This window comes from Corylus avellana, chromosome 2, assembly GCF_965113065.1.
Source record: "Corylus avellana chromosome 2, dhCorAvel1.hap1.2, whole genome shotgun sequence".
Lineage (NCBI taxonomy): Eukaryota > Viridiplantae > Streptophyta > Magnoliopsida > Fagales > Betulaceae > Corylus > Corylus avellana.
Genome location: NC_142491.1, coordinates 43,587,133 through 43,611,520, shown reverse-complemented (window position 1 = coordinate 43,611,520; position 24,388 = coordinate 43,587,133). Strand labels below are relative to the sequence as shown.

Genomic DNA, 24,388 nt, shown 5'->3' with positions numbered 1-24,388 from the left:
CTATTATTTTCTGTTGCATTAAACACTTGAAAAATACGAAAAACATTATTTTTCAAAAAATCATTTTAGGCCGAAAGATACAGAGATTATGTTACTTATTTAACAAAAATAACGCATTCCAAATTCAAATTTTAAATAAAAACTAGAAACAGTATGGAATGCCAACAGAATTGACAAGATAACGTTTGTTTTCCTTGCATTCTCGGAAAGTCTTTAATTGCGGTGATTCGGTGATTCGGTGACAGAGACTTGGATTCCTCAAGGTAAATTAATATTAGGTGTGTCATTCTTGGTCTTATTATTGATTTTTTTTTATTAAAAAAATTGGTGTGGGTTAATTTATTAATGTTGAGCTCTGTTTATAAAAATTGAGATTGTTTTTTTTTAATTTTTTAATTTTCATGTTTACTTTTTTATTTTCCTTCCTTTTCCTGTTGAATTGTTTTTTTTTAAAAAAAATTAAATAATAATGCATGAAAAAAAGAAAAAAAAAGTAAAATCTACATACCCCTCTCAAATTACCACCCAATTGACAATGTCCCCCCAAACTTTCAATTACGACAATGTACTCCCTAAACTACCAAAACATTGTCAATGTCCCCCTCATTGACGAAACTACCCTTAGTAAAATTTTTTAAAAAAAATGCTAAAATTTATGAAAAAACCTAAAATAAAATATAAAAAAAAATCTTTTTATTAGAAAAAAATTAAAAAATTTTGATTTTTTTTTTTTATAAAAATTGAAAATTTTTTGTTTGTTTTTTTGTTTTCTTAAAAAAATGTTTTCTTTTATAATTTTTAAATAAAAATTTCCGCTTAAAAAAAAATTAAAATATTTTCGTTTCAAAAAATAAAATTTTCATTTTTTAAAACATATTTTTTAAAAATATAAAAAAATAAAAAAAAATGATTTTTTTAAATAAAAATTTCTGTTTAAAAAAAATCGTTTAAAAATTAAAATAATCTTTTTACAAAAATTAAAATTTTCGTTTTATTTTTTATTTTTTAATTTTAGGGGTATTTTTTTCATATTGATAAATATATAAGGGCATTTTAATCTTTTTGCTAGCTTTGGGATGGACATTGACAATGTTTTGGTAGTTTGAGGGGTAGATTGTCGCAATTGAAAGTTTGGGAGGAACATTGTCAATTAGGTGGTAGTTTGAGGAGGGTATGTAGACTTTACCAAAAAAAAAAAAAAGTGCTTAACCCGGGTTATAGGACACAGTACTCTCCCCTTTTCTTACGGTCAGAAACATTGAATCTTGAACAGATAATTTCACAATTTCATCCCATTCCTTTCTTTTAATTTGAAAATTTTATTCACTTGAATTTGTGGACGAATATTATTCCAGATTTTGTTCATCCTTAGTTTTGTTAAATTATCAATTATTCCAAAAGTTTAAGTTGATAGAAAGAAATAAATTTAATTACTTGATCATTACTTTAACACTCTTCATGTGTGAGCTCAAATTTCATTTTAATAGGTAATGCCTAACACGTGAAATATTTAATTTAAATAGGGGTCATTTGACAGAGTCAATATTCAAACTTATGATCTTTGCCCTTGTTGGTGTATGACTTGAATGTGGCCCATCCGTTGGACTACTTATCCTAGTAGGAGAAGTAGCCGACTTATTTCTCCTCCTCCAATAGGTTTTGTTTTATCCTTTTACTTCTCAATCAAGGAGAAGTTGTTTGGTCGGCTATACACCTTATATAAGGAGCAGGCTGCCACATAGTGAAAGCGGGAGAAAAATTAGAAGCCACACATTTCATTATGATTTTCTCACTTTGTTGTGCCTTATGGAACTTAGAGAAGAAGAGAGTTTTAATTACGACTACGATTAATCATTCATAATGGGATAGCCATATTACTCATTTCCCTGTCCAATTTCCAAAGAATTCAGGCTGGGAAAGAAAGAGAGGAATGCGGGTTCTCGGGTGTTTGAGTAGGTCTTCAGGTTTCTTGGGGTGTGGGACGGACCTACTCGGACAGTAATCTTGGAACTTTACCTTCTCTCTCATTTTCTGTTTGAATTTTCTAGAATTGAACCTGAAAATCCCGACCTATTACTCCTAGGACAAATATTTACTTTTTAAGGCTTAATTAAGAAATAATATTTAAAATGAGGTAACTGGGTTTTGTTTTATGATGATGTAGGCAATATATGATTTGGGAGGTAGATCATTTTGGATCCACAACATAAGACCAATTGGTTGCCTTCCCTATATCTTGACCAATTTTCCAACAGCTCAAAGAGACAACTATGGTTGCGCAAAGCCCTATAATGATGTAGCTCAATATTTCAACTACAATTAGTTGAAGGAGGCCATAGTTCAGCTCACAATCAATCTTTCTTTAGCTGCAATTACACATGTAGACGTCTACTCTGCCAAGTACTCTCTATTCCGTGAACCAAACAAACATGGTAAGCGTTACGTGAGAATCACGTGCTCTAAAAATAGACGTTAATGCACGTAAGAATTCTCTACGTCTATAATTTTGGTTGGAAATATGCAGGACTTGAGCTTCCACTTGTTGCTTGTTGTGGGTATGGAGGGAAGTACAACTATAGCACTAGTGTTGGGTTTGGAGGAACAATTACAGTGAATGGAAGCCAAATATTCGTGGGTTCATGTGAACACCCCTCAGTTAGAGTAAATTAGGATGGAATTCACTATACCGAGATGGTTAACAAGTTTGTTTTTGACCAAATTTCAACCGGAGTGTTTTCAGATCCACCCATACCCTTGACAATGGCATGTCAACGTGTTTAGTAAAATGCCCCCACTCAAAAATGAATAAAATAAAATGCCCTTGCATGTTGCATCATATTTGAAAGATTGATATTAAATATTATCAATATAAAGTGTTTAGTTATTATGTATTAATGTCTAATAATTGTAAACCTAGCGCAAGCTGTAATACTCATTTCAAGATTATTAAAATGGAAAATGCTTAGGGTATTATAAATTTTTTATAAACTTACGTGAAAGAATCTTTTTTTTTTTTTTTCTTAAAAAAAATATGGAACTTATATTGATGAAATTTCACGAACATAAAGGTCTTACATTACTAAGCATACAGCTCTGAAAAATTATAGCCAAAAGCTATGAAAGTTACAAAGTCATAAAAATGACTTTAAGCTTTCACTTTCCCTTAAATGACTTTAACCCATTTAAGGGAACAGATTTAGTTCACGCAGACTATATCTAGGACATGGATAGCCCAAATACAAAAACAAAAATAAAAAATAACTAGATACTAAAAATTCGACTGTGAGAGTTAAGCTCCTACACCGATTTACTTCATCTTCAACTCGAAGGCCCGGACAACAAATACATCCTCATCCTAAAGGCCAGAACAAAAAAAAAACAAAAACAAAAACAAAAACCCACAAGCAGCGGAGGAGCACGGCATCGTAGATATCCCTTTGGAAGACACATTGGCTGAAAAAGACGATCAGATCGATGGTTGAAGAGACTAGATCTAGATCTAGATCTAAAGCAACTCGCAAGAAATGGAGACCAAAGGAGCCTACAGAAAAGACACCGAGCTTGGTATCTTAATGGTGAAACAAGTTAAGAATCAAAATTTGATAAGCTCACAAATTCTTGATCATTACGGTAACACTTCACTTCACGTGTGGGCTCAAACTTCTTTTTAATAGGTGAAACCCAACACGTGAAATATTTAATTTAAATGGGGGGTCATTTGACAGAGTCAATGTTAGAATTTATGGCCTTTGCCCTGATACCATGTTAAATTACCACTTATCCAAAATGCTTAAGTTAATAGGAAAAGATAAATTTAATCACTTAATCATTATTTTAACAAGTTTAAGTGGCAAAATTCTAATAATAAGCCAAGACAACTAATTGATCAAGCTTTGAAAGATAGCCATCAAAGACGAAGACTTAAAAAAAAAAGATTCTGATCCATATATAAGATGTAGAAACCGACATGAATATTGACCCAAGTAAGTTATTTTGTAAAGGCCATACGAATTACAACACCTTTTACTATAATTCTCTTACAAATTTGATGTGAGTGTGAGTTAAGCTCTTCTTATAGACAGGTGAAGGATGAAGGGTGAAAATGCTTAATAATTTTCCGACATCATATTTGTCGATAAAAGCTGCAATAATTCTAACAATACTTTTCAAGAATTTAAACTAGTCAAATTGTGGAACATTTTTTCCTCGTAAGCTTAATTATCACTACATCTTAAAGATGAATGGGAAATTAAGCAACCTTTGACAACAAACAATCTTTCTAGATATCTGCTCTTGTATATATATGATAAGATGTCCAGCTTTCCTTCCATTCCAAACATCAAGCTCCCTTCTTGGTTTCCTTTCCATTTGCATCTCTCGCTTTGTTTCTCCAAATATGGAGTCTCCTATCATTCTCAACTACTTCACAAGCTCCCTCTCTTGCTTTTGCATGATTTTATTGTATGCTTCGACACTGAACCCTGTGTTTGCTCTGGAAAATTGTACCTTTCCGGCAATCTTCAACTTTGGAGACTCAAATTCTGATACCGGTGGATTAGCTGCTGCCTTAATAACACCGACACCCCCATATGGGGAGACCTTTTTTCACATGCCTGCTGGAAGGTTCTCAGATGGCCGGCTCATTATCGATTTCATGGGTATGTTATATGTATAACCTTGACTGTTAGTCTGTTACCACACACACACACACACACACACACACACACATATATATATATAGACTACTTTCCTCATTAATGGTAGAAACTGAAGGCTGGTTTTTGGTCTGTAAAATATTGCAGAAATAGAACACAGTAGATAGATTGAATTAGTAGACCCATCAGATACACTCATTTTCTATCTCATTGATACTTAGCCATTTGTCCTTCATATAAACATGAATACATGATTGGAAAAGCATAATATCCAGGTCAGCATATTCACGGGCTATCCTGCTGAAAACTGTCTAAGAGCAGTAACCCCAGAAGAAAACAAAAAACCATTAGGATCCATGGGGTACCAAACTCCAAACCCATTGCTTTTTTCCACTTCTTGTCAAATCCAAACCTTATATATATATATCCCTTCTGGGTAGGAAAGAGCCTTGTCAAGGGTTTCTTCATGTTTTTCCTTTGTGCGGCTGATGAAAAAAGAGTGAAGCTGTAGCTTAATTAGTAGAAATGACAAAAAAAAAAAAAAAAAAAGGGTTTGATTGTTAAAAACTTTTTCTAATTACCTGCTTTCTCTTTTTAAAATAAAAAATTAATAAACTACTTACAATACAAAATATTTAAAACTGTTTTTACTTTTATGCCAAATCAAAACACTTTTTCTTTTTTAAAAAGTAAAACACATTAAACTGAACCTCCCCTTCAAGTTTTATATATTGAGGTGAATTGTGTTGCTTTTTTTCTTCTGTCCATTATATTCTCTCTCATAGCTGCTAATTTCTACTAGATTTATGGGGTATGATAGATTAAGACTAACATTTAATCTTAGCCCTTCTTCAAGAGATTAACCTAGTAGCTGGTAGTGGTGTGCAGTCACAATTTTCTAGGGTTTGATAGTGAGATATGAACCTTCGTTATTTAAGGGCATAGGCCATGCTAAAATAACATTGGCCCATCTCTCTTGCCTGCTATTGAAGCAAGCACTGTCAAAAGGGACAAATCTTGCAGTCTAGACGTATTGTCTCATCCTTCTCATCACTTGGCCTACCCTCTTAATTTATTGTGGCCTCAAATTAATTCCTTTTTTTTTTTTTTTTTTTCATTTTTGGATGAATAATTCCCATTTCCTTACATTATTAAATTATACCTTTCGACCTTGATTGTGTGGTTACAGCAAAGAGTGTTGGTCTCCCGTATCTGAGTGCATATCTTGATTCTTTGGGAACTAATTTTAAGCATGGAGCAAATTTTGCCACGACCTCCTCCACAATCAGATTGCCATCACAAATTATACCCGGAGGTGGATTTAGTCCCTTTTATCTCAACATTCAATACTCACAATTTGTGCAGTTCAAATCCAGATCACAAACTATAAGGGAAAAAGGTAAATTAGTTATACCCTTGCCCCCACTTTTTTGTAATAATATTTAAGACGAAATTTTTCTCCATACTAGATTGAAGGAATTTTCGCTGGTTCTATATCTGTTTGAATAATATTATATATTACACCCTTATTTCACCTGTATTTTACTATGTTAAACATCTATATTATGATCAATTACCTTTCTGCATTAAGCATGGCCTTTATTTTTCTTGCAGGAGGAATATATGCAAATTTAATGCCCCAGAAGGATTATTTTCCAAAAGCTTTATACACATTCGATATCGGTCAGAATGATATTGGTGGAGGATCCTTTAGTAACATGACTCTAGAGGAAGTCAATGCTTCTGTCCCCGATATAGTCAACAACTTCTCTACTAATGTTAAGGTAAATTAAGACTATGATCAATCATTCATAATGGGCTGCCTTGGGCTACCCCTATTACTCATGATCATTTCCCTGTCCGATTTGCAAAGAATTCAGGCAGGGGAAGAAAGAGATCAGGAATGCGGGTTCTCGGGTGTTCGAGTAGGCCTTGAGGTTTCATAGGGTGTGGGGCTAACCTACTCAGGCACTCTTGGACCCTTACCTTCTCTTTTATTTTCTGTTCGAATTTTTTAGAATTCAAGCCGAAAAATCCTGACCTATTACTCCTAGCTAGGAAATATATTTACTTTTTAAGGATTAATTAAGAAATAATATTTTAAATGAGGTAACAGGGTTTGTTTTATGATGACATAGGCAATATATGATGTGGGAGCTAGATCATTTTGGATCCACAACACAGGACCACTTGGTTGCCTTCCCTATATTTTGACCAATTTTCTATCAGCTCAAAGGGACAGCCATGGTTGCGCAAAGCCCTATAATGATGTGGCTCAATATTTCAACTACAAGTTGAAGGAGGCCATAGTTCAGCTCAGGATTGATCTTCCTTTAGCTGCAATTACACATGTAGACATCTACTCTGCCAAGTATTCTCTATTTAGCGAATCAAACAAACATGGTAAGCGTTATGTGAGAATCATATGCTCTAAAAATAAACGTTAATGCATGTAAGAATTTTCAAGTGTATAATTTTGGTTGAAAAAATGCAGGATTTGAGTTTCCGCTTGTTGCTTGTTGTGGGTATGGAGGGAAGTACAACTATAGCAATAGTGTTAGGTGTGGAGGAACAATTACAGTAAATGGAAGCCAAATATTCGTGGGTTCATGTGAACACCCCTCAGTTAGAGTAAATTGGGATGGATTTCACTACACCGAGGCTGCAAATAAGTTTGTTTTCGACCAAATTTCAACTGGAGCCTTTTCAGATCCACCCATACCCTTGAAAATGGCATGTCATCGTGTTTAATAAAATGCCCTTGTATATGGCATATATTTGATAGATTCATGTTAAATCTTGTCAATTTAAAGTGTTTTATCATTATATATATTAATGTGTAATAATTGTAAACCAAGCAAACGTTATGTTAATACTCGTTCCAAGATTATTAATATAGAAAATGCTTGGAGTACTACAATTTTTTTACAAATTTACGTGACAATATCTTAATGGGGGAAAAAAATTAAGGAACAAAATTTGATAAATAAATTTAATTGTTTAATGGTTGAAGTGGTAATTGTCACAAGGATTACCATAAAAGCTATAATATCTCTAATAGTACTCCATTAAAATTTGAAGGAAAAGTTGTATTGACCATGCTTTTAGGTAGGTGTTATAATTATTATTTTTTATTTTTCTGAGCAATAAAGGAAACAAGGGAAGGGGATTGCAAGATGGAGTCTGTAGCGTCCCACATCGCTTGGGTACATGTGGAAAAAAAGATTTGTTTATATAGAGCATGTTCTTTTTAAATGATATAAGGACTTTTGAAGTGAACTCAATAAGCCCAAAAACAAATGCTTAGTAGTCCCTAAATTTGAATTACAAAGAGGACAAGAGCATGGATTGCAGGTAGGTGCTTGGATTTTGCTAAAATCATAATTAAATAATTAAATTTATTTTTTCTAATCAATTTCGGTTTATAAGACAATTGGGCCTTGTTGGGTAATGGACATGTATATGGTTTTTGATTTGGAGGTGATTGATGTGATATAAAGTAGATAGAAGTTTTAAATTTTTTGTATGAAAAAATTTTGTTTTATAGTGAGTTTTTTTTGTTTAAATAACAATAAAAATGTATTAATATGGTATAAAAAACAAAAATGTTGAAAAATTATTATTATTATTATTTTAAAAAATGAGATTTGTAAGCCTTTGCCAAACAAGGCCTCAAATATTGTAACATGCCCTTGAGATGAAAGAAAAATCATCGGGATAATTACCTTTTGTTTCCATGAACTACAGTGCCTTGACACTTTCTCCCCATAAACTATCAACTATGACACATGTCCCCATCAAACTACTATCTTATGATAAAAAGCTCCATTCCATCAGTTAAAATAGTTAAAATTGACCGTCAACGATTATGTGCAAGTCATGTGTCATTTTAAATTTTTTTCTTCCACTTTTGCCCTCACTTCAAACATAAAAAGTTAATATGTTTAGAGGGTATAAGCGTCATTTTTTTGGTTTGAAGTGAGGCAAAAGTGGAAGAAAAAATTTTAAAATGACACATGACTTGCACATGACCGTTAACAGTCAATTTTAACCCATTTGACTAACGGAATGAGATTTTTTGTCATAAAATAATAGTTTAATTGGATCAAGTGTCATAATTAGTAGTTCATGAGGCAAAAGGTGATTACTCCAAAATCCTCTTATACAACAATTTTTTTCCAATTTTTTTTCTTATTGGAGACTGTTGCAGGGATTTTAACAGGATCCTTTGGGTCAAAAAACTCATCAAGTACAATCTTTTCCGCTGTGCTTGTGGGACTCTGTTGCAATCTTTTCCACATGGCATGATTTCAACCCAATAAAAGCAATGGCTTCTTTTCTTTCGTTTTCTTTTTCTTAAAATAAAAATATTAACAAACTAACTAATATTTTCTTAAAAAAAATTCATATTTATATTACACTAGATCGAACACTCTTTCAAACTAAAAAAAAAAAAAAAGAAAAAAGTTGGAAAATCGAAGACAGAAAAGAGTAACAGCTTTAAGGTGTTGGCAGGCTGGCAACCAAACAGAAGATAGGAAATTGGGCGTAGAGATAAACAGAGAACTCATGTCATGTGGGCTGTCTCACTTGAAAAGAAACCAAGGGGAAGGAGATGATAAAACGAAAACAAAAAAAAAAAAATCCCAATTAATTCTCCAGTGCTATTGTATATCAATGCTATATAGTTAGGGTCCATTTTTTTTTTTAGATTAATACCAAAAATGGTGAATCATCATGCTATGAATTCATATGGATGCAATAATTTTTATTGGGACCAGTTATTTAAATGAACGGCCCACAACGCGACAATATATATATATATAGAGTGTGTGTGTGTGTGTAAGGGCGTGTGTGGCGGTGGAACAAAATACTTCAGAAAAGGAAATCCATTGGACAGGAAGTTCACCCCCCCGGCTTTATGAGGTGTGACAAAAGAACGTGGCTCTAAAAAAGTTTGTGTTGACTCAGGCTTCTCAAACAAGTTTGTTTATCTTTGGACCAAAGCAACTAAAGCAGCTGCCCTATATTGTTCTGACCAAGTTCAGCTCATGTTTGGTGGACGAGACTTGAGAGGTAGGGTTGCTGGGTCCTTTCCCACACTACTCTTTCCTATCCTACTTTGTAATAACTATTTCATTTTTACGGGTTTATTCTGTGTCTTAACTTTGTGCGTTCCACGCATGACAAAGACCCTAGCGTTAAAATTATGCATTAAATCTTGAATATAAATGAAGATGGAAACAAGCAACCACCTTTTCAACTACATGTTTCATTAATCCTTTGGATATATATTAAAAAAAAGAAGATATAATTGGTCTACATATACATTCTATAGCTCGGGGGTTAGTTATGTATTTTGTTATCATTACATTAGCAGTTATCTTAAAAGTTTAAGTTGAATGAAAAAATATATATATTATGTGAACTTAAATTCTCATTTAACAAGTGAGATCTAACACGTCAAATATTTTAATTGAAATAAAAAATAAATTGAATTAGGATTTGAATTTCGGATCTCTATAATAAATCATCACTTATTTTAAAAGTTTAATTAAACTAATAGAAGATGACAAATATTTAATTTATATTCTAACAATGATTACATAATCTTGTGTTCAATTCAATATTCTATTATAAGCTCACCCATACTTTGCATCATTGTACTTTTTATTTATCTTTTTGATCAACAATGTCAATGAGTGTTTTAAAGCTTAAGCGACTATTTTAATTGAAATTTCAGATAAATTATAGTGATTAAGGTTTGAACTGAAGATTTCAGCTCTAATATCATGTAAACACCACATTTCTCCAAAGCCTTAAACTAATAAATTTGAATCATTTAATTAATACTTTATCGGTTTAACATAATCATAACCCTCTCCCACCCCTCCTCCTCCTCCTCCTCCTCCGCCTCCCCCTCCCCCTCCCCCTCCCCCCAAAAAAATATATATATATATATAATTCGTACTAGTATGAAACAAAATGGAGCAGCCAGTTGGCCGACCTTCTAGATCTAGTTGTAGAGTAGAGTTGTTGATGAAGGTGGGGGGGTAAGGATTGATGCATGTCCTGTCATTTTCGTCCACTCCATATGAAGCTTTTTCAACATCCATTGGGGTCCTATGGGAAATGAATATGGTCCCATGGCTGTAGGTAGAGGCTAGAGGCTAGAGGCTAGAGCTAACACTTGGGACAAATTGCCCCACTCAAGGGCACTACTACAAACAACTTCTGCCTAATTCCACCATTCTGCACATGCAGCCCATATGGTAGCTAGAATAGTACTAGAATATTCCGCTTCATCATCACCATTTTTTAATCCCTCAAACATGTCTTTTATATATATGAAATCTAAAGCAACCTCCATTTTTGAGTGTTCTCAGAGAAGGAATAACAGATTCTCCCACCAAGACAACTATAAGACAAGTCCTACAACTGTGCATATGGGCCCTCGTGCTCCATCGCTTCCCACCATGTTACACCTAACATGATGTTTTCGTTTGAAAATTAGAAGCCTAGAAATGGGTTTTTTTTTTTTTTTTTTTTTTTTTAATTTTTAATTTTTAAATGAAATTCGGGTAAGAAACGAGAAAGTAAGAGTAACATTGAGACCGCTCAACCCTTTCTCATTCTCTATATATATCCGAATTCTTTCAAATTCGGGTCGTTTTTATTAGACATGTATGTATGTATATATCACAAATGGGAAATCGGATCACATTTCAACATATGTTTTACAGTCTGTAATGTTGATAAAAAAAAAAAAAATTAGAAAAGAGAAAACAGGAAAGTTGAAGAAAGCCCCAAAGATTTGAAAGCAAAGGAAAAAAAAAAGGGACATTTTTGAGAGTGATAAAGTTATATTGACTTTACCACCATGCATCCCTGATCCCTATAATATAATATATTAAAGCTTTACATACTCTCACCAAATTTTGATATGATAGTGGAAAAGACTTTTGTGTCACTTTCTATACAACTTTATTCCGCGGTCTTCCTCTTTGTCAGAGTCCTTATCCACCACCCCTTCCTCACCTTCACACCCTCCACCTTGCTGCCGCACACATTGCCCTTGTTGGACCTCTTCCATCTGATGAGCTGGAACAGGTGCCCAATCCGCTTCCGCCACCTTAGAGAGACACGTGGTTTCCCATGTTCTATCACTGTCTTCGTCTCCTTGGCCTCCTTGCTGCTCAACCTCTCATAATTCTCTACACTACTATTTGTCTTCTTACACACTACTGTGTTCTTCTCCCACGATGCTACGCCGTTTTCTTCAAACTTTATTGATATAAACGAGTCTTCCAAGGCTAATTAAATTGGAACATTAATTTGTGAAAAATGGGTGCCAAAGAAACCCCCCCCCCCTCCCCCCCAAAAAAAAAAAATCTCAATAATTCGTTATATATATAACTGAAAATTGTGTATATAGGCTAAGGAGTAAAGACCTCATTTTCTTTGTTTTTTTCTCCTGAGCATGCATTTGCATATAGGGTAGCTAATGACTTGATTAGTGGAAATGACATCAAAGGGATACTCGAGATCCAAAGGGTCCCTCTTAGATCTCATTGTATGAATATATATATATATGTGTGTGATCTAACAAAAGTAAATGTGGGTTTTTTTTTTTTAAAAAAAAAAAAAAATTTATTACAACTATATATATGTTTGTTTAGAAGTGTCTAATGCCATAATTGATGGTATTGTTGTTGAAATATTAATTTAAATAATTAATTTATTATTTTCTATTGCCTAAGTGGTATTTAACAACATTAATTCCAAGATTCAAATATAATATAAAAACTTTTTCCAACTAATTTTACATGATAAATATCACTGTCTTGTTCGGTCTCAAGCCAGTCTTGGCCGTAAAGAACACAATATGTCATGCAAATAAATAAATAAACACACACACATATATACTACACAAAAATAATTTCACACATAAAAAGATGTGATGTTAATTAGATTATCTTTTAATTAATTATAGCAACGATAATAGGAGGAGTAGCGGCATTAATAGGGAATAATAATACAATATATATATATATATATACCTTCTTGACTGGTGGAGGCATCGTGGTCGTGGTCGTGGTCGTGGAGGTCGTCGGAGTTGTCGGATTTCCAATGCCGGAATTCAAGACGACGGCTGAGAAAAGAACCGAGAGCAAAGATCTTGGGGAGAGTGATGGGCGGCTTCTTGTGTACGGAGCTTTGGGCTCTGCGGGTGCTGGCTCGGCCTGGCTTTGCGGCCAAGATTAGGAGCCTCTCATTCAAACAGAAGGGGCAAACCCCTACAAGGGCTTGTTTGGGGTGGAAATAGCAGAAGGAGTTTTCTTCTCTGTACCCATTCATGTTATGGGTTTAGGAAAAAGAGAAGGAAAAAAAATGTGGATTTAAAGGGATGGAGGGAATAATTATTAAAGTTGTGGGAATTTTTTACATGGTGGAACTCATTTTATAGCTAGTGTGGAGAAAAGTAGTCCATAATCATGGCCCCACAAACATATTCAATCTCAATGGTAGTAACAGACATTTTCCTACTTTTAAGTCATTTCCACAATTCTAACTGCGTCTTTTCTTATCTTTTTAATTTTTATCTCCATGAATCATGATGAACTTACTTTTACTGAGCTTTTTCTCTATTGGCTCAATTCTCAAAATCATGACAATTGGCCTCCAATCTCAACAGTAAATGTATTAGTTAAGATGGATTTGGAGTTAATAAAGGGAGGAGGTGGGCTCCATTTGAGTACCGCTATACATCACTTTATTATTATTTTTATTTTATGACGCAATCTTTAACAAAAAAATTAATTTTTTGATAGGAAAACTACGTTGGGAAGGAGATGAGGAGGATTCTTCGTCGTTGGACATTCATATGCTCTTTTACATTAACTACCAGCATTACATGAAATATAGACAAATAATTACACCAGATTACGATCCACTTAATTAGAGGTATGAGTTTTAATTGTCTAGGAAAAAAGAAAGTTAATACTATCAACCGAGTTAACTGTTTAATTAGATATACATATTTAAGTTTGTATTGTAGTCATTGCCCTAGCTAGTAACCTTATAATGCTTTGTGCCTCTAAAAAATTAAGTTGACGAACCTAATCCTAACGAGCCAGGAGCGTTACATAATTGGTTCTACCAGGCCGCGGAGATGTGGGAGCGCAGAACCTTTGATATTTAGGAAGAGAAAGCAATTGATCAATTCATGGGGCTAAGGGGCTTTAGCTGATATCACAGTCAAGACATGAGCACCTCATAGCATGCAAAGTCGGTCCTGTTTAAAAACTTTTGTAAATGTTGATTGGGTTGTGGGGTTAGGTCAAACTTTTGGACTCCCACTTGAGATTATAGAGGGCATAAGAAAGGCTAATGGAGTTTGCCTAAAGGCAGCTGAAGTGAGATAGTGGCTGCCTAGGCAGATTGCTTGGCATGAATCTTGGAACTTTTCAAGGATGGGGGCTTTTTAAATTGTGTTGGGAAGCACATGTTGTGTTTTCTTATTACTAGCTAAATTTCAAAAATGCTTGCATTGTGCCATACCTTTTCTCTAAGAAAAATTAACTTTGCAACAAAAACTATCACTAGCTATATCCGTGTTATTACTTTAAAAGTGTTAGTGAGATTATAATTAGAGCTCTTTAAAAATATTTATAAATCTCAATTTTACTTAGCAAGAAATTAATGTGAGACTAATTTTTTTTATCCTAGATATTTTGCATTCTTCAAATAAAAGTTTCAAAATTGAACTCGGATATGAATTGGGTTTACTAGATCATTATTAGCTCGGAAGTTGAGTGAATGAGTGCACAAAACGAAAATTATTCAAGTAGAATTTGTGATTGTTGGAACAAGTGGCTCATATTCTACTACTAGCCCATTGGGTGTAATTAGATCATGTGGGCCTAGAGACAAATAAGTTGTGGAGGTATTTTAAAGTTTTCCAAAATACTTATAATTAGGGTTTTCCTATAAATATGTTATGTGGTAACCCTAAATCATTGAATAGTAAAATATAGCCGCACTCTCTCCTGTGGACGTAGACTCATTGTCAACACGTAAATTTGTGTCTCGCTTTCTCTTGATCTCTCTATTTTCAGTTTCATATTATTCATTATTGTTGTGCACGGTAACAACAGCGATCCTGATTTTACCAGCCCTAGTAAACCAGGAAATCACACAAGATTGGAACAGTTTCTCAATAGTCCTCAGGCCCTCCTAAACTCCCTTTTTACTTTTTTCTTTTGTCATTTGAAACCTCTTGCTTCACCCAAGGTTGTCACTAGTACACGCACTCAATCTCATGGACACAAATTATGTACGTGTGCTTGAGAGAGAGAGAGAGAGAGAGAGAGTAAAGAAGAATGGAAGGCAATTGGGGGGCCATGGGGAGCATAGGAGAAACATCTTTTGAAAAGGAAAAAAGCGAATGGCACATGGGTGAGGGCGTGGGGCTATTCCAATGGGGTTGGCTTTAGGTCGGGCTCACATCATGGACCAAAAGTTGGATGTGGGTCTCCTTCCTGCCACCTAATTCTGTAGTTTCCTCCAAATTCAAACTCCTCTTTTTTCCTTGTACCTTAATCTTCCTTTCTTTAAGCTTTTTGAGTCCTGATTATGCCATTAAGTGCGGGAAAATGAAAAGAATTAATTAACTAATAGAGGGCTATTGACACCAGTTGGGGTCAATTGAAATGAATTCACTTGTTGGGAATGGGTACCACCATCTTGGCAGTTAGCAGATTATAATTTGCAACTAAAAGAACAAAAGAGAGAATTTTTATTTTTTCTTTTCTTTTCTATTCAGTCAGGGGGAAGAGGGCTAGGAGGGAGGCTCTTTTTCACTCTCGATTTGAATGGAAGAAAGAATAAGAGACCAATTGAAAATACTTTTAAATACAAGGTGAAAAGCAGTTCACTTAACTAAACAATATGCTTTAAAATCAACAATATGCGAAGATTTCATAGGATAGTCCAGGATCGTTAGAATGGATAAACCTTCCAAGATTGGCTCTCCAGGAGCAAGGGGAAGAGAAGGAGAAGAAGAATTATGGGAGATTTGGTAACCAAGGGAACTCTCTCTCTCTCTCTCTCTCCCTCTTTCTCTGCAGCATAAACATATCAATAAATTAAACATTGCCAAGTCCATTTTACATTTTACATATTGCATTCAATGAGACGTTGGCAAAGATGTCGATATTATATAAACCATAGCCATGGATTGAAAGGAAAAAAATAGAGCCTGGTCAATTAATGTCTATGGTAGAAAAAATAGATTTATGTTACTATAGTTCCTGTAAGGCTTTCCCCCAAGGCAGCTCATATACCTTTGGCTTTGAATGTTGGAAAAAAAAGGGAAAGAAAGAAATATGGGAACTTTTCATAGGAACATTTTCCTTTTCTATTCTTTTGTTTGTTTATTGGGAAAGAATCGGAACAAGGTAAATACCCTCGCCCAAAAAAAAAAGTGACATAAAATGAAGACAAATGTTTTCAACACCAAGGGGGACAAAATCAATACATCTCCGAATTTTCTTACAATAGTTCTCAGCATAAATCATAATATAGAAATAAAGAAGAAGAAGAAATTCTCAAGAATCATGAAGTGTATAATTTTGAGAGGTCTTCAGAGAAAGTCTTCCTAATAACATCTCTCTTAATCTTGAAAGCTCCCGTGACTAGGCCAGATTCAGGAGTCCAAGGTTCAGAAAGCAATTTGATTTTTGCTGGAATCTCAAACCTCTGCAATCGTGCCCTCTTTGCTTCCTGCAAACAGCAAAAATATAACCGAAAAAATTGAGTCTCAAATGTATAAATCGGAAGGAAGCTCATAATAGTCATACAAGAGTGCCCTCTTCAGAATTTGAAGTTAAAATTCCTAAACATTAAGCTAAGTTCAGAATCAGAGAAATCTGTTCACTGTAGATACCTTTTGGATTGAAGCAAGCACTTCTTTCTTTGTTTCTTCCTTCTCACACAAGTCTGCAAAGTCGGTAAAAGAAATTCCTTGCTTAGAAGCCCAATCTTGCACTGTATGCTGAGAAGCCACCACAAGGGCCACACAGTAACTGTGGAAGGGATCAGCATGCAACATGATATTGTCGACATAGGAGCAAACAAGGAGAGCAGCTTCAACCTGTAGGAAGAACATTAGTCCCTGAAGGAGATGAAATGAAGATTTACATTTCATCTCACAATATTCATACCTTGCCCAAGGAGACATACTCTCCATGCTGAAGTTTGACTATGTCCTTTTTACGGTCAATTATTTCAAGGCAACCATCAGCATGAAACTGCCCTATGTCACCCGTATAGAACCACCTCATTCCTCTCTCGTCAACCTTTCACAACAAAGAAAGAGAAAGAGAAGAGAGAAACATAATTAACAACAGTCCAGACTACATTTATCTTTGGCTAAAGAATGGAAACTTTAGAACTCCACCTTGTATGATTCTTTTGTTTTTTCTTCATTTTTGAAATACCCTAGTGTAACATTCGGACCACCAACGACAATTTCCCCACGAGGGGTTGGTGAATCACTAGTTAGATATCCACCTTCACGCCAATCAATTAACTGAAATAGAAAAGACTAAATGTTAAAAAAATGAATAAATTGAATAAATTTTTACCTGAATGTAGCTGTCATATAAACCATACACTACGTAAAGGACATTTGAAACCATTAAATTCACTTGTTTGACACTATGTTTAAAACAAAACCTAGAAATCGATCACTAATTCAATTTGAGTACCATGGATGAGAGACATAGAGAAGAAAGTGATAAGATATAGGGTTCATGTATTGCAATTACTATTCTTGTCAAACGCATGAGTAACCAGGAAATAAGAATTAAAAATGATAAATAAAACGACAAAAAAAAAAAAAAATTGATGCCCATAATGCAAGTTATTATACCTCAACATATTAAGGTATCACCTATAAATGTAAATATAAAGCTGTTAATCCACAAGAGCTTAAGAGGGAAAGAGTGAGTGGATCGTGAAAAATGCTATGGTGTCAGAACAAGAATCGGACTTCTGAGAGCTCCCCTCATCAAGCAATGTATGTTCTCTGCAATATTTCTATAATAAGCTTCCACAATTTTTTATGTTGTTTAATCATTCATCATGTTGGATCAACCATGACCACAGAACTGTTATTCAACGAAACTGTTAGGAGTCCGAAGGGCAGGGACATAAGTTTCAAGTCGACAAATTGACAAATCTGGAAAAGTGAAACAACATGGAGAGAAAGGGATATGAGTTTTGACTGTCAGCAACAGACCACCTCTTTTACAGAGCATTCATGCTTTTGGTCAATCATAACCTTCCTCATGCACCGGGCGGGACCTTTTTCAAGGGAATGTACCACTTTGCAGGTTTAAAAGTTCCTTATGTTCCCTCAGTGCATCTCTGTGATAGGTAAATCCCCATGAGAAAGGGGCAACTTTCATGCGGTTTGTGATCAGATTTAACTGTTGAGAGTTTCCCTAAATCTTAATAGATCTCTTCTTGTTCCTCAGTCTTCATAGAATGTGGAGTTGAATTATTATTATTTTTTTGATAAGTAAATGTGGAGTTGAATTATTATAAGTTCTTTGTTCCAAACATTTCCTGAAAGTAGATGAGCTCATGAACATTTGATTGAATTTCTTGCCTCACCCTAAGATGCAAGAGAAGGTCGATTTTTCTTGAATCCTACACCTAATCCCTACTCCTACACTCTCACAAACTCCAATTATCATTTTTTTGTTTTTTTTTTTGAAAAAAAGAGAGTGAAGTATCTGTAGGCTTATCTCAAGTCTTGAGGCTCATGCTTCAGAGTGATGTGCTGCAAAACTTCATTCCTTACGCATTTGCTTTAGAAAAGATGAAGGTGGAATACTGATAGTAAACAGAAATTGCTAAATGAATTTCTATAACACACATATCAGTAGCCACCCAAACTTTCGAGAAAGGTGCGTGTGTTGCTCCAAAAAGTTTTCATTTAAGCAGATTAGGTAAAGTATTTCAGTAATCCATTACCTTAATGAATGAGCAAGGAAGTGGAGCTCCAACACGACCAACAGACGTATCATCGACCTCAGAGAATGTCGCACCAGCAGAAGTCTCAGTAAGACCATAACCTTGCCCTATTGGAGCACTGGAGATAGTCGTCCAATTAAAATGTGATATTTAAGAACAGAAAGAAAAATTAAGACAGATGTCAAAGGGTAAACCTAGTTTCATTGGAGTTCCCTCTAACAATTAGAATGGGTGGATATTCTTCACACAGTCAAATATAAACCTTCCATGCAAAGTATCTAATAACATCACAAAGTATTCTTTTTCTATAACCCCCACACCCACCCCCCCGCGTCCCCCCCTCCCCCCCCCCCCCCCCAAAAAAAAAAAAAACCGCTTTTTAAAGATGTGAATAGGCATTGAACAGAAATGTATCCAATGTGTAGAAGAAAGTGTTGGTTGAATTCAAAAAAGAAATATTCAGTATTGCTGAAACAGCCATTCACAAGCATCCATACCAACCTGGATCATAGCAAAGCTCTTATAATTCCGAAAACGAGGGATGAGAAACATCTCTTGTATTTGGGCAGCCCATTTAAATGCCCTCTAACTTCCTGGTAATAACCAATACCAATCCAATCATAAAATACCATTGCTCAGAGATCACTATGGCCATTGCTAATAAAAAGAACCCAAGCCCAAATGTATTCAAGCTTGGCGATTCGCTAACACAAATCTTTTTTTTTCCTTAACTAGATGGCTAATTTACTAAACTCCAATCAAGTGGAGCAGCTCAAGTACTCCTTTGTGCACCTAAAAAAAAAAAATCCAGAAAAGACTAGCCACCCAGGAAAAACTAGTTTAAACTTATTTAGTGGAATTTCAAGAACTTCAGTTGTACAAGGTCTCCACTCCCGCATCCAAAGACACCACATTGAACAAGGACAAAAACGTTTACAACAGTAAACTGCCTAGTTGCGTAAACTCACTTGTCCATCAGCAAATCGAGGTGCTTCACATGACGCAATTGGGAAGCTCAAGATTCAGATGCTTTTCCCCATTCAAATTTGATAAGAGGCACTATATTTTACATTATCAACTATTCCCTCCCTCCCAAAATAAATGTCTTTGTTCTAAATGAAACAAGTATTGATGGAAACTAGAAATTCTAAGTAACTTCCTAAAATGCCTTCATTCTAGAGATACACATGACTTTTAATAGGAATCTTGTTTACCTTTTGGGAAAGGACGAAGATAGTTTAGGAAAATGTCAAACTCAATGTTTCCACTTTTAGAAAGAACCCATTTTTTGGGATGTCTTAAAAGGAAAAAAAAAAAAAAAAAAAACATCAAGATTGGGTAGAGGGAATCTAAAATCAATATACTAGGAAAAAGACATAAATTAATGATCTTGTTTTCAATCACACTGATATAAGGTGGCACTAATTATGATGTGTTAATCTTGTTCTCAAACACTCTTCGTAAAATGAGGATACACAGAGTTAACAATCAGAACTGTCAGCCTGATGGCCTAATTCCAATACAAACAGACGGCAATTATACGTTCTTCCAGCAGCTTAAGTCACAATGAGAAAATCGATAACTATGCATTATATGTTGGATTCATATTAACATCAGATACGGATTAGCAGCATGACTGCATTTGGTTAGATGTTCATAACTTAAACTAAAGGTAAAATTTGCTACAATACTGACCCAAGACATATGTTGATGAATCTTTGAGTATCACCAGAGAGAGGAGCACCTCCAGACAGCACAAAGCGGATACGACCTCCCAGAATTGCTCGGACCTTTCTAAACACAAGAAAGTTCCAAAGAACCTTTTCCAGGCCCCAAGCCCCAAGCCAATTACCATTAACTGCAGACAACCTACGAGCATATGCCAAGTCAAACAATTTCTTTGATAGTCCGCCCTTTGTATTCACCTGAAGTATTAAGAAGATCAGTAATGGTCGAAGTCACCTAACATTAGGAAAATTTTCACACAATCTAACAAGCAGACGCATAGATGAATACAACACAGCCTTACACGTGCATTTATTTGCATATATGTATGTATTCAACCATATGCAGGTCAAATTTGACAAACCTTCTTAAGCACCCCATCACGAACACGGTCGAGAATTGCTGGGACAGCTGTCATTAAAGTAGGCAACAGCACAGAGGCATCCCCTTGTGTTCCCTTTTTTATCTTGCTTGATGTATCAGTAAGTGTCAAAGGGGATCCATATCCTATAGCACTTCCAACAGCAGCCATCACATTCTATAACATAAAGAGTAAAGTAAGCATACGATAACCTATTGTTAGAAGGTGAGGTAGAATGCTCTGAGCTACTGTATGAATAGAACCAGTTTACAGATCCAACATACCTCAGCTGCTAATTCAAGGATATGAGCCATGGGTAAGTATGCCATATAAATATCCTTGCTTCCGATGTCAGGAACAATTGTCATTACAGCAGAAACTGTAGCTAGGACATTGGCATGTGTCATCATTACACCCTGTATAAAGTGGAAAATCCAATGTGAATCAGTCCTAGATAAAACTCCAATCAGCTCCAATATCCATTTAACAATCAACAATTCACAAAACCACTGAGATAATTAATCAGGTGCAAAGGTGAACAAACTTTATAGATACTACAAGAACTATGATACACATGTGTACATCAGATGCTTCTAACCTTAGGCATTCCAGTACTCCCACTTGTGTACATTATAACTGCAATATCAGCTGAAAGAGGTAAGTCAGCTGAAAGAGGATTTTCCCTGCCAAGTCTCTCCACATCCACAAATGAAGTAATAGCCCAGCCCCTGCTCTGCTCAACAAATGAGGCAGTAGATGGGATTTCATCATCCATACATATCACACGTTTCACCGTGTCAAGTTGCCCACTTATGTCTATGATTTTCTCAAGTTCGTTGTGCCCACATATCACAGTAGTAACTTCTGTCTGGAATAAATGAAGAACAAGAAATAAAATTAACCAATATTGAGTAACAATGAGAGCGAGGAGGCAAGGAACTGAAACATGAAATAGCCCATTAACTCTATTCATCTCAACAAGTGGATTGCAACATTGTGGATCAGCTATTGGAAATTTCCAATCACATGAAATTGGAACATTAATTGATTATTAACTCGTTAATAGCCTGTCCCATCTTCTAAGCTGTTGGTTACCAACCTAGACACTCTTTAACTAGGTATACATACAAGAAAGTTAGAACTTCTATCACGGATTGCTAAAATTAAAGAAACTAATGTTCACATTTCACCAAAATATGGAGCAAATCATATAAAAAAAAAAAAAATTGAAGTTTCTAGAGGAATGTCTGAAACACATCTGTCTAATAAATTAGGTCTCCCAAACACTTTCCTAGCTTCTTCATAAAAAACAACAATACCACCTTCAGAATCTAATTAACACCCTGAAGTTCCATAATTTGCTAAATGAAGATCTACTCATTATAAAATATCAAGAAAATTATACATAGCATATGGAATGAGAAGAGATCTAATATTTAAAAGTAATAAGGCTCTATTACTAAATTTAGGCTACTATATGAGGCATAGCAGATAAAACATATAGCTTTGTATTCTCATGTTTGAACTAATATTGTGGGGAAGGGTACGCAGGGAGTTAAAGCACCGCATTTCACTCCGTAACATAAAATACCAACAGAATATTGAAGAGAGAGAGAGAGAGAACCTCATTTAATGAGTGACATAAAGCCTCTTCCCCCAAAGATGCATATATAGTAACAACAGTGACATTTCGCCTAAAGCAACCCTGACATAGAAAACTGTATCAGCTATAATGCTATATAATACATCTCTAAAAGGCAAAGGCAGAAGTATAATACATAGCTGTTAATGCTTATATGATATTTCATGCCACCATCATCCTCAGATGCACTGTGACTAAACAACCTACTTCTCGAAAGATATACCTCAGATAAATTAAAATCAAATCATACGTGAACATAGTTTTCATAAAAATATATAATCCTGCACATAAAGATAATTAGATTCAGTAAAAGAATGATCTGTTCTATATGTAACAGGACACATAAGACAAGCACCTGCAATGCAATGAACCATTCTTCTCTTGTGTCAGCAAAGATTGCAACACGTTCTTCCCTCTTGTGCCCAATTTGAGCCAAACCAGAAGCAAAGTTGCACACAGCTTCAAATGTTCTCCCATACGTTAGCCACTCATAATCTCCCAAATGGAGCTTCTCAAACGACTTTCCACCTTCAGTCACTTCAATCTCCCTCGAAATCAACTTCCTAGTTCCAAGAAAGTGTTTATCTCGGTGCTTCCTGCACGAATGCTCGAAAAGTTCTGCAAGAGTTGAGATACCTTCCCATGCCGTCTGCACCGGGGAAGTGAACCGGCGGTTTCGGACAGCATACCCAGGTTCCCCACCAACATCAGCAAGCAACCCCCGTTTCCTTGAATTCTTCGAATTCCGAAGTATAAGAGTAACTACGAGAGGAACAAGGACGCCAACAATATAGGCACTCATCTTTCAACAACTGTATGCCCCCAACAGAGTACCAATTTATATCCTGACACAGAGGATACACCCAATAAACAAGGTCTACAACACAAACATAAAACCGAGTCTCACAAATAAATAATCAGATCAAAATGAAAGGATCTCGAATTGATTGAGTTCCAGAAAAAGAGAAAATCCCGAAATCATATGTAAAACAGGTTTCTAGGACCTCATCAACAATTACCAATATTTGATTTGTTCAATAATAAACAACCGTTTAATTGCAAAGCAGTTTTGCTTCAGTGGCTAAACACAAGTCAACGAACGAACAAACAAACTATTCTTCAACTCCTCATAAACTAAGCAAATAATACATTATAAAATCACATTAATCCTATACGCACAGTCTGCACAGATAGTATTGACACGAATTGTTCTCAATTTCTTACAAAAAAACAGATAATTAACTCCATTGTTCTTGATGTTTGAATGAAAAAGCATACATTTTCAAGGAGCACCAAACAGTACCTTAAGCTTTGGACTCTGAAGCGGAAGCGGAAGAGCTGAGAAGAAAAACAGAGTTTTTAGGTGACCAGCATTGCGCAGGAATGCAAGCAATGAACTGGGAACTATGACTTGTTTGGGATTATAATGAGGACAATGATCCAAAAAGATGGCGTTATGGTGCTGGCAGCAGTTTGTTGAGGCGGAGAGATCGAGAGGAAGGAGGCTGGACTTTCAGAAGCGTTTTGTGTACCGTCTTTGCTGCCAACATATGCAGCGCGTATTTGAGAGGGAGTGGTAAAAGTGTAAATTTGAACTTTTTTTCCGAGGGTGTACACGTGGGGATATGGGTTATGCGTTGCTGAATCTGGGCCGTGCAATCTGGATGATGGATAGTGTGTTGTGTGGTGCATGGGGCCCAGATGGCATACAACATTGGACTGTTTAATCCTAGCGGTTCAAAATGTATGTATATAAATGCTGGAATTTTCGTTGTCAAAATCATATAAAGCCAAAAAGGATTGGTCATCATTTGAATCAACGTTATAGAAGGGAGAAGAAGATCTATTTTCTGGGTAAGAATTTAATTTATATATATATATATATATATATATATATATATAAAACCGACATACCAACTCACTGACCCGAGCTCATTAAGAAGCGAAGGAACGTAGATAGAA

General features: G+C 35.2%; 3 protein-coding genes across 5 annotated transcripts; 1 reads left to right on the top strand and 2 right to left on the bottom strand.

The window, feature by feature from the left end:
- Positions 1-4,179: 4,179 nt before the first annotated feature.
- LOC132167053 (esterase-like) lies at positions 4,180-7,524 on the top strand. 2 transcript variants are annotated; one of them, XM_059577948.2, is made up of 5 exons: positions 4,180-4,658; positions 5,845-6,054; positions 6,270-6,439; positions 6,794-7,058; positions 7,150-7,524. In XM_059577948.2, exons 1-5 carry the CDS (start codon positions 4,304-4,306, stop codon positions 7,404-7,406), a joined length of 1,257 nt encoding a protein of 418 aa, XP_059433931.2. In that variant the 5' UTR covers positions 4,180-4,303; the 3' UTR covers positions 7,407-7,524. The 2 variants fall into 2 exon arrangements, with proteins under 2 accessions (XP_059433931.2, XP_059433932.2); XM_059577949.2 differs by lacking the exon at positions 5,845-6,054 and having other exon boundaries at positions 4,183-4,658.
- A 3,929-nt stretch (positions 7,525-11,453) lies between these two features.
- On the bottom strand, positions 11,454-13,068 carry LOC132166735 (uncharacterized). Its single transcript, XM_059577613.2, has 2 exons — positions 12,716-13,068; positions 11,454-11,968 (listed from the first exon to the last, which is right to left on the bottom strand). Exons 1-2 carry the CDS (start codon positions 13,011-13,013, stop codon positions 11,640-11,642), a joined length of 627 nt encoding a protein of 208 aa, XP_059433596.2. The 5' UTR covers positions 13,014-13,068; the 3' UTR covers positions 11,454-11,639.
- Positions 13,069-16,151: 3,083 nt separating this feature from the next.
- LACS9 (long chain acyl-CoA synthetase 9) lies at positions 16,152-23,953 on the bottom strand. Of its 2 annotated transcripts, none has more exons than XM_059607031.2 (12): positions 23,730-23,953; positions 22,782-23,303; positions 22,409-22,489; positions 21,383-21,652; positions 21,069-21,200; positions 20,788-20,961; positions 20,394-20,623; positions 18,699-18,816; positions 17,116-17,247; positions 16,880-17,014; positions 16,603-16,809; positions 16,152-16,439 (listed from the first exon to the last, which is right to left on the bottom strand). In XM_059607031.2, the coding sequence occupies exons 2-12, from the start codon at positions 23,226-23,228 to the stop codon at positions 16,272-16,274; spliced, it is 2,094 nt and encodes a 697-aa protein (XP_059463014.2). In that variant the 5' UTR covers positions 23,229-23,303; positions 23,730-23,953; the 3' UTR covers positions 16,152-16,271. The 2 variants fall into 2 exon arrangements, with proteins under 2 accessions (XP_059463014.2, XP_059463006.2); XM_059607023.2 differs by having other exon boundaries at positions 22,782-23,271.
- Between the last annotated feature and the right edge of the window lie 435 nt (positions 23,954-24,388).